This window comes from Cynoglossus semilaevis, chromosome 13 (assembly GCF_000523025.1).
Source record: "Cynoglossus semilaevis isolate Cse_v1.0 chromosome 13, Cse_v1.0, whole genome shotgun sequence".
In the NCBI taxonomy this organism is placed as follows: Eukaryota; Metazoa; Chordata; class Actinopteri; order Pleuronectiformes; family Cynoglossidae; genus Cynoglossus; species Cynoglossus semilaevis.
Genome location: NC_024319.1, coordinates 17,933,868 through 17,944,109, shown reverse-complemented (window position 1 = coordinate 17,944,109; position 10,242 = coordinate 17,933,868). Strand labels below are relative to the sequence as shown.

At 36.0% G+C, this 10,242-nt stretch overlaps 1 protein-coding gene across 3 annotated transcripts in view; it reads right to left on the bottom strand.

Annotated features, from left to right (window-relative positions):
- dhx16 (DEAH (Asp-Glu-Ala-His) box polypeptide 16) overlaps positions 1-10,242 on the bottom strand; it is a 17,552-nt gene that overhangs the window by 5,465 nt on the left and 1,845 nt on the right. For all 3 annotated transcript variants that reach the window (XM_008324032.3, XM_008324030.3, XM_008324031.3), the window contains 14 exons: positions 9,684-9,916; positions 9,312-9,480; positions 9,143-9,199; positions 8,760-9,014; positions 8,424-8,657; positions 7,366-7,557; positions 6,464-6,574; positions 6,150-6,265; positions 5,296-5,506; positions 4,818-4,916; positions 4,012-4,164; positions 3,605-3,745; positions 2,121-2,283; positions 457-575 (listed from right to left, as the gene is read on the bottom strand). In XM_008324032.3, coding sequence (XP_008322254.1) covers positions 457-575; positions 2,121-2,283; positions 3,605-3,745; positions 4,012-4,164; positions 4,818-4,916; positions 5,296-5,506; positions 6,150-6,265; positions 6,464-6,574; positions 7,366-7,557; positions 8,424-8,657; positions 8,760-9,014; positions 9,143-9,199; positions 9,312-9,480; positions 9,684-9,916 — 2,253 coding nt within the window. The remainder of the gene's footprint in view (positions 1-456; positions 576-2,120; positions 2,284-3,604; positions 3,746-4,011; positions 4,165-4,817; positions 4,917-5,295; positions 5,507-6,149; positions 6,266-6,463; positions 6,575-7,365; positions 7,558-8,423; positions 8,658-8,759; positions 9,015-9,142; positions 9,200-9,311; positions 9,481-9,683; positions 9,917-10,242) is intronic.

Below are 10,242 nucleotides of genomic sequence, written 5' to 3'. Positions count from 1 at the left end.
AATATAAAACCATTCTCTGAACATCCCAAAATTGGAAAAACCACAATTGCAAAAAAAAAAAAAAAAAAAGCAGCAGATATGTTTATATGAGCCTTGTTTTATGTGGATAGAAATAGGCCAGGTGTTGGATACACCTGTATCCAATACATGTCAATGTCCTGTTAGGAATGGTAGAAAGTTGACCACCCTGGACTATACTATATCTAGAGTAGTTTCTTGTGTTTTTTTTTTTGTTTTTTTTTTCATGTAAAAACTGTCAGGTCCATTGAAGCAAACTGTGTTTTTTTACATTTGCTTTTTTTTTTTTTTTTTTTTTTTTTTATTTGAATTGATTCTGCTAAGCATTTAAACCAACCAACAACACAATGTGTTAAGCTGTGAAGTGAACACTTGCCGGATAAGTGGTAATGAGGAATCAATTTGCCAGGTTTATTTAACAATGTCATAAGTTTGTACCTTGGTGAGCTCCCCCAGGTGGTTGAGAGCTCCAAGAGCATAAAGTTGTTCCAGTGCCAAGACGAGTGTCTCATGAGGAGGTGGATCCATAAAATCAAAGTGGATGAGATCATTGATACCTGCCGGCATATCATTTGGTAAATACATATTCAGTGCCGACAAAGATTTTGATTCTCTCCAACTTAACGGCCTAATGTTGAACTTGAGAAAAAGAACGTGAACTACTTGTCGCTGTGACACAGCACACCGCTGCACACCAACCAAATGTGATCTCTGCTTTTTACCCAGGCACCCGGGGAGCAGTGTGTGGGGACGGTGCGCCATGGCCAGAGCACCTCAGTGGTAACTTGGCAGCTGGTGGACTCGAACCTGAAACCTTTTGGACCCAAGTCTGCTTCCTTAACTACCAATCCATCACTGTCCTGTGTTATCTGAGAAATTTTGGTTCTGATAAGGTGCGTTTTTGAGCTCAAACTCTATACGTGCGGGCAGGGAACAGCACAGCAAATGACCCCTTTCGTGCATGACGGTCACTACGGTGGACAGCTATTAAAATGTCATTTTCTATGATAAGAATAGGTTTTGATGGCAGTGTTGCCATATAAGCCTCTACAGTGGACGCCTGAGAATCACCCAACACTGCCATACAGTGGTCAGCCTTTGCAACTGCAGAATAATTGTGTTAATATGCAAAAAGAAAATTTGGTGTACAAAAACAGAACCAAATCAGTTCTTATTTTTATGTCTAAAAACACATAAAAACACTTAGTAACATTTTTTTAACTCAGTATATCATGGGTATAACCCAGTATAACTCTGGTTAGCTCAGATGACTGAGCTTCTTTTATCCCTTATAGCTATATACAGTATATACGTATGTGTCTCATTGATAGTCTTTTCAGAAGGCATGCAAATTATATCGGTATAATTCTTTTGAGAAATTTGACTTTTTGTTTGGATGCATAGTGCTGAACGAATAGTAGCAACTGCACAACTTCATTTTACCTCAGCCTAATTCTGTGCTGCTCAAAAAGTGGGGTGCTCCCCTGTTGGGGGGGCGCAGTGAGGTGGACTTTCAGTATACAGTGGTCCCTCTCATATCGGCATGATATTTATTATATATATTTACCCTTTATGAACCTCCCCCACACTGTTATCAACCCTCCCTAGACTATATTACCCTTTCCCACACAATTATATGCACAGTAGAGGTGTATAATGGAAATATAAGACGTACATATTACATAAATAACTTAAGCCAATCAGTGTGAGGAACACAATGCTGTGTTCGATTTGCTATGTTTTTTACTGTTTGATTTTTTTTAGATTAGAAAATATAAAAAATATAAATATAGTATAATTTTTTCAAGAAAAAAATAAAAAAAACATTGTTAATTAAAAGATATATTTTGGATAAAATACCACTATAGAGCGAAACTCACGAGACTGGAATAAAAAAAAAAATCTGCTATGTACTGAACACTGTATTGTCAAGCCTCCATAAACTAGATGGCAGCAGCAGCTCATTTTATTCATCTATTTTGATAATGAATGCAGAATGAAACACTGGCCTAATTCAATAACAGTCAATGTGTAATCTTTAGAAATGTTCTTTCTTTGTTTTTTTTTCTGTAGTCTACTAAAAAAGTGTATCGTGTGCCTACCAAGGCTCTTCAGCAGCAGAACAACATTTCCCAAGTTGGTCCTTTGAATTTCAGGCACAGTTGTTTCCTCCATTTCATGTTTAAATGCCCAGGCTGTGTAAAGCCTAAAACATTTCCCAGCAGCCACTCTGCCTGCACGGCCAGCCCTCTGATTGGCTGAAGCCTGGTGAAAAAAACAAGAAAGATTAGGCAAAAGAAGGAGAATGCACATTATAACATTCATTTAATGTACTACTTATTTTTCACTGAAAATATATTTACATGTATTCCAATCAAGTTGTTGCAAAAATTATTTTCTTTTTTTTTTTTTTTTCCATTAGCTGACCTTGTTAATTCCTAATTTGCAAAAATTATTTTCTTTTTTTTTTTTCCCCATTAGCTGACCTTGTTAATTCCTAATTTTAACACCTAATTTTCCATTCCCCCCCCTGTGTATATAAATACTTTTCATGTACTTTGTAGGCTGAAAATACACAAGGCACAACCCCCTGCCTTTTGAATGAATCTTGTTTAACTCCTTTCCATTGGTCTTATTAAATATTTCACTTCAAATTTGGATTGTCTGAACTTACTTTCTAAAATTTTTTGAATATTTGAAATATTTGAATCTAATTTCTGAATTTAATTATTACAATAATATAGTAATTGCTGATGACTTTTGTTAGTTTTGGATTCCATAATAAAACAGTGCCAACCACCAGTTGTGTTTGTGTCTTGAACAATTTGGCAAGATAACACAATATGGTTGAGGTCTGGAGTCTTCATCATCCAACTGAATTTTTTTTCCCCACCTGTATATGGCAGCTTCACCAGGATTGACTACTTTGTTACCAACTCTAATTTATTTACATCCAATACTGATTTCCAAACATGCCCCTCTTGTGTCAGACAAAAAAGTTTTTCCACTTTATATTTCAACAAAGATTTCCAAATTCTTTTAGTTCACTGACAGTGGTCTTAGACTCAATGTTTCGGGGGAAACTCTTAAGGCTGTAAAATCAGAAAGAGTCAACATTGTCTCCTCATCTCATTTTTGGAAAAGTCAAGTCAACCAAACCACAGATCTCAAACTGAATCAGAAAGGTCAACATTTTGACTTTGATCTATTTCTGAGGACACTCTTAACGCTATTTTAAAATGAAAACTTTTATACAACCAAATTCTGGGGTGTGAACCCTCTCTTGTAATTCAGCCTATTTGGAGGCAAGAAATGTTGAAAACAAACATGCATGAATATGGCAATATATTGAAGCCAGCAAAACGATCAAGCTCATTTTCATTTCATCGTGCGATTTATGGATTTACTGATTATTGTCCAAGGCCTAGTTAATGCACTGACAGGTGAGATCACGATATTATTTCGCTGTGGTACCTTTAGGGTGAGTGTGCAAAATAGAATACAGGTGGTTTAAATGTCTTTCTTGGATCAAATCTACAAATATTAATGATCATTCCTATTCGAAAAATAAAGAGAAAACACTTACACGAGAGCAGGGTGTGACAATTAGTGACTCCATGCCAGTGCGGGCATTGTAACTCTTTTGTTTACAGAAACCCGGATCAATGACGTAGATAATTCCATCTATGGTCAGGGAGGTTTCTGCAATGTTTGTGGCCACCACCACCTTGATTTTTAGGAAAGAAAACACAGACGAAAAGTGCAGGTGACTTTACTATAGCCTAAACATTCAACTTGGCAAAACAAAATTAAGGAATAATAGTTTGATATTTAAGAAAGACAAAGGACAAAATGACATTAGGAATGGGTGTAGTGTATCCGCACGCAAACCAAAATCCACTTTTGAAATGCAACGATACGTGACATAAAAAAAGTTTCTAAAATAACATTGAAAAAACAACAAAATAACACTGTTAAGAATTCTTGACTCACCTTACGGGCTCCCGGTGGTGTAGGTTCAAATATCTTCGTCTGCATTTCCGATGGCAGATTGGCGTAAATAGGAAGAACTAGCAGCTCGGCTATCTTTGAGCCGAGCCGTCGACATCGCTCCTGGAGAAGCTCACAGCAGGCTTCAATCTCCTCCTGTTGACACAAAAGATATAATCAGGGCCTGGCTGATCCATCTGGAACTAGCCTGAGAACATGGAACATTTTTTAATAACTTGACAACGCAAGCGTCATTGGCATTAATGGTGCTTTGTAGTTGGGCTCCTTTTTTGTACCGTATTTTCCGGACTATTAGTCACTCCAGAGTATAAATCGCACAAGACAAAAAAATGCATAATGTAAAAGTCACTGTGGAGTACCGCACCAGTGCCCTCTAGTGGCTGTCAGTGTGAAAATAACGAACATAAATTAATTTTCAGTGGTACATAAGGAGCAAATAATGGTACACAAGCCCAGAATGCCCTCTAGCGGCCGTCTGTGTGAAAATAATAAACAAGTGAAATGATATATTTTAATATATAACTGTACCTGAATATAAGTCCGGAATCAAATGTAATTTAGAGAATGTATTGTCTAGATCTGTCTGAAAAGATTTTTTTTTTTTTAAATAAATAAATACGGTAATAAGGGAGAGAACTTGCAAAGTAGAATAGCTTTCTTAGTTTCAAATACTATTTATACCTGAGAAGAACTCTTGTGACAGATCCTAAATTTAGATTAATCTGAAGTGAGCTGTGAACAGATACATAAACTGTAAAATATAGGCTTAAAAGAAATTAAATAAAAACCTGTCCGGTGAGGAAGACCAGAATATCTCCTGGATCCTGGGTTAGGTGAATCTGTAGCACTGACACCACACATGCTTCCAGATAGTCTGCCTCTGGAGCCTGGGTAAAAGCAAAAAATGTATTAAAAAAAAGAAAAGAAAAATGCACGCAGATGTTCTCAGCACTCTTTAGAGAAGCATGTTTACATAAAAGAAAATACAAGATAGTATCAACACCCTATTTAAGTTATAAGTTAATGTCTTGTATTTTTATGTTCTTTGCTGGTTGCATCAGTTTTCTTACAGAACATGTTTTTAGATAGAAAAAACAAGTGGGTGAGTGTCAGGTTCTAGGTAAAACACATCGACAATATTTCTGATCATAGTACAAAATAAAGAATAATAGACAGTAGGTACTGTTCTACTTGCTGAAAAAATAATATGTGCAATATAAATTATAAATATAATAATACATTTTAGAAAAAAAAAAAAAACTTTACTTTTGTATAGAAGATATCAACAGGGAACCTCCTGCCTGGGATCCTGAAGACAGGAGCGTCATCAAAAAAGCAGGAGAAGCGCTCGGTGTCCAACGTGGCACTTGCAACTAGCACCTTCAAGTCTGGTCTGAACCGAGCAATGTCCTTAATCAGCCCAAACAAGATGTCAGTGTGGAGCGTTCGCTCATGGGCTTCATCTATGATGATCACGCTGGAATGAGAGAACAATTATAGAATTTCAGCACGCGCCAAGAATTGGAAGACGACAGTAGGTCGATGGCTGCCTCAACAGATTTGTAATGTGACGTCGTTTTTTGGATATGGACTTGGAAAATACTCTAAAAACCTATATATTTCAACGTTTTTATAATTAGAGAATCCAGTTCAGCATTAATAGTTGTTCAAATCATCAAAGATATCTTTGTTTGTGAGAAATATGTTTGCATTGGATAAGTATACGTTTAAGGTTTTTTTTTAAATTTTTTAAACCTGATTCAAATTTTTATGTACATTTTGATCCTGTTATGGTTAAATGTTACCTTATCAAAATTCAAACTTAAATGTCGATTTGAAAAAAATTATATTTACCGTAATTTCCGGACTATAAGCTGCTTTTTCCACACACTTGATTCGGCTAATTTTTTTTAATGTGCGGCTTATATTCAGGTTTTATTCAGGGATTTAAATAAATACATTAATAAAACCTGCAGAGTCAAATATTGGGTTATTTAAAAATACTTTTGATGACTTTTTCTAATGGAAATAATAACCTTGAACGAATACACTAGTGTTGCTTAAGGTAAACAGAGCATGCAGACGGGTCGTCGAAATAACCCTTCCCTATTTTGAATTACCTGTAGCTTGCAAGATCAGGCTCAGTGAGGAATTCTCGTAGAAGCATGCCATCGGTCATGTACTTGAGAATTGTTTTCTCCGTTGTGCAGTCCTCGAAACGAATGCAGTAACCAACCTGAATGAAGAATTGGTGTATGTATGTATATATATATATATATATATATATAAATATATAAAAATATAATATATATAATAAAAAAAGATATATATAAATATATATATATAAATATATCTTTAAGTCTTATTCTCTGGATAGTGAGAGTAAATATAAATAGGGGTTATGCTCAGTAATGATGTATGTGCTAGGACTCACGTCATTCCCCAGCTTGACACCCATTTCCTGTGCCACTCTGGATGCGACTGACATTGCTGCCACCCTGCGAGGCTGTGTGCATCCAATTTTCATGCCTCCTTTTGTGTAGCCCTGTGAAAAAGGAGGCATTTGATATATATATATAAGAGAATTCAACCTTTTTAACAAAAATAAAATAAACGCGTAACAGAGTTCATTCAAAATGGGCAAATTAAGTGGGGATGGACAAGGTATTATGCCAGTGTTTCCCAAGTGTTTTTTTGATTCATGTCACATACATTAGAAAAATACCACAACTGGTTTTGCAATTTTTGGGCTGATTCCAAATTTTTTTTTGGTGTGAAATGCTGATACCTATTTTTGCCAATTCTGATTTTTATTTTTGTAATTGAAGGCAAGGACAAATAATGAAAGAAAATGAAATGCAGCCCAACATTTTTATTCCCATGGCAAATAATTAGGAAACATTTACCGCAAACGGCACTCAATCCTTAGTTTTAAAATAAATACTCGTATAAAAATATAAAATTGTAATGTATATATATATATATATATATACATATATATACACATATATACATATATATAATATATATACATATATATATATACATATATGTACATATATATGTATATATATATATATATATACACACAACATAAAAATAATCCAACTACAACAAAAAACGTAGCAGCAGATATCTTGACGAATAATATTATGAAAAAAATATATTATTATAGCAAAATATATTTGTTGTATTTGTTTAGGTCTCTACAACTGAACATAGTTCAAATATTACTCCAAATAAGACTGATGATTCAGTTGCTATACTGCAGCCTCACCTCACCTCCATATGTACAGTATGATAAAAAGTCATTCATAGGTTAATTTCAGAACTTACATCTTCTACTAGGTACTGTGGAATCTGTGTGGTTTTTCCAGAGCCCGTTTCCCCTTCAATGACCAAGATCTGGTGCTCCTGGATGGCTTTTAGAAGGTCATCTCTGTAGGGGTAGATGGGAAGAGAACGTCTCACCTCCTGCATGGACTGTTTTTTCATCTCAGCCTGCGACAAAGCTGGTTCCTCTTCATCCTGGCAACACAATGGTTCGAATGAAACAGGGTATTACTGGAAACTGCAATGGATGAAGAAAATAAATACTGTCTAGCTGTAGAGTCAAAACTGTAGCAAGTAGACCTGATACTTTTTTTTTGTACAGTTACCTGATAACACCTTACCAATACCGTTCACCTGTCAGTGATTGTAATGTGTGTTACTTATGTTGCAATGTATATTTTCATATTTTCATATTTTATTTACAAAGATTGATACTTTAATTTAATTTCGTTTTTTTTTGTTTTCAAGATATTCGGGAAGTGCACTACATTTTTAATGATAATATACGACGAATATTTTGAAGGAAAAGTTCAACAGGAGGTTAAATGGAAGGAAAAGGAAAACACTGACATTGACTGTTTATCATGTGCAATAAATGCAATATTCTTACGCAGACAATGAGTAATTGTGTCAACCACGATTTGTGTTGAGTGTTGACTAAAACAGTCATATTTATGATTTTTCTTTTCTTTCTTTTTCATAATCAAGCAGCTCCTGTTTGGACTAATTTGATTTTTTTTTCAAGTGAAGCTATTTAATTTTCATTTCAATGTGGTTGCTAATAACAAACAGTGACTCAATATAGATTTTAAAAAAAAGAAAAAAAAGAGCGAAAGATTTGTGCATCTATAATACACACATACAGTCTATGTGAATGCATGTGATTTTTTTTTTTTTTTTGGCTTGCACTCCCAATCCAGGAAAAGGGGAGCCATACAAACGCCATCGCTGGAGAGCAGAGCCTTTAGAATGCACTCGGTACATAGAAATTTCTATCCTTGTTTTCCGAACCTGAAACAAACTGCAATCCAGAATAACCAAAGACCAGACTTAAAAACTACCTTTACAGTCCTTGTTCCCTTCATGGTAATGGCGGTGCTGACAAAATCAATCATCTCATCCTCCTCCAGGACCAGCTGGTACTTCTCTCTCTCATACTTCATCCCCTGCTCTCGTTCTTTTTTGGCCCCAAAACTCAGGGACGCGGTCTTAAGCCTCTCTTCCTCCCAGCGACCTTGCTCCCCTCCCAGCTCCATGGTCGTTTCCTCCAGTTCCAGGTCTCTCTGTGGCACCTCCTGGTCAACGTAAAAATGGGAGAATATACTACTTAGTTTGTGCACGGAATACCACAGTAGAGAACCTCAACGGTACGTCAGTATCCGAGATTTTACTCCGACCTTGTTTCTCTTTTCTTCTGGAATGTAGTATCGATTCTTCCTCTCCTCCTGCTCCTTCACCCCTGCCTTTTTGTAATCCTTAGCGAGATCACGAAGGGTACGTTTGTATTCCAAGTCTTTCTTCTCCCTCTCAGTCAACTCGTCAGTAGCGAAAAGGTACTCTTCATCGATGATTTCGGCTTCCAGATCCTCCATCTTTTCCGCCTCCCTCTTCTTTAGGTATTCCCTTCTAGACTGCTTTCTTAATTCTGGCAACTATTGGCAAGTAAACAAGAAATGACATACAGGCAGAATTCAATATAAGGATTAACTAGAAACACATCAACAGCCGAAATTGACTTTTTTTTTTTTTTAAATATCTTTAAAAACAAATTTTGTGGCACCATGTTGTTCTGATCCTCTTCTGCCATCTTGAGCCGCTTTTGAGCCTCCTCATAGGCCTGGAGAAATGCAAACCGAATCAGATAAGTAAACCGTTAAAGGTAAAGTAAACAGTAAAAGTAATCCTGCAAACATAATGTTCAGTTGTATTGAGATTCAAATATGTCCGACCTTTCTGTCAGTCCTCTCTGATATGTTGCGGGTCTTCTCTTTGTCTTTTTGCCTCACTCGCTCGGCGAACGCATCCCTCTCTTTGATGTCTTGCAATCGTTCACGCTCTTCTTTCTCCCATTCCTCCTCCTCCTCCTCCTCTTCATTTTTCAAATCACTAATGCTCGCGCTACCAAGGATAAAGGAAGTTTAAGGAATACACCAAACTGCTTTTTGACTGAATACCACACGTACAAAGGAGTTTTTGCAGGCACGTGTAGAACTTAAAGAGACTTTTATATATTGTATTGCAAAGGTCCTAAAACAACAGGCCACAGAAATAAAATACTAACTATAAAGTGAGAACTGGCCAAGAAAAGGTACAATGATTACCTTTTGGTTGTTTCATCTTCACTAGAGGATTGACTCTCTTTCTTCAGTCTGATGTGACTCCTCTTATTCGGTTTGTCTTTACTTTTCTTCTTTACTTTCTGTTTCTCTCTCACATCACCTTGATCACTATCACTGTCTTCCAATAATGTGTAGGTGCGATTCTTCCTGTCCATTTCAATGGCTTGACGTTCAGCCACCCGGGATTCTTTCTCAACAACCAGCTTGCGAGGTATCTGAACACAGCAATAAAAGACCGTTAGGGGGGTCAGACCAAAGTGTTTCAAACAGGGAAGACAAATTATTACTGCTGTAATATTGAAGACAATGTTTTACATGTATGCATTTAGCAAACACTTTTAGAAAAGAACTGGGCAACTTAACACTAACGTTATCATCACATTAACTCATTGATTAACGTTGAAAATTATTTTATCATTTTTTCATTAACACATTTATTATCGCTTTTATTATGGAAACCTCCATTGCTCACTGGCTTACTGCTGTGATGCTCACAGGAACATCCTAACATACATATATACAAACATATATATACATATAT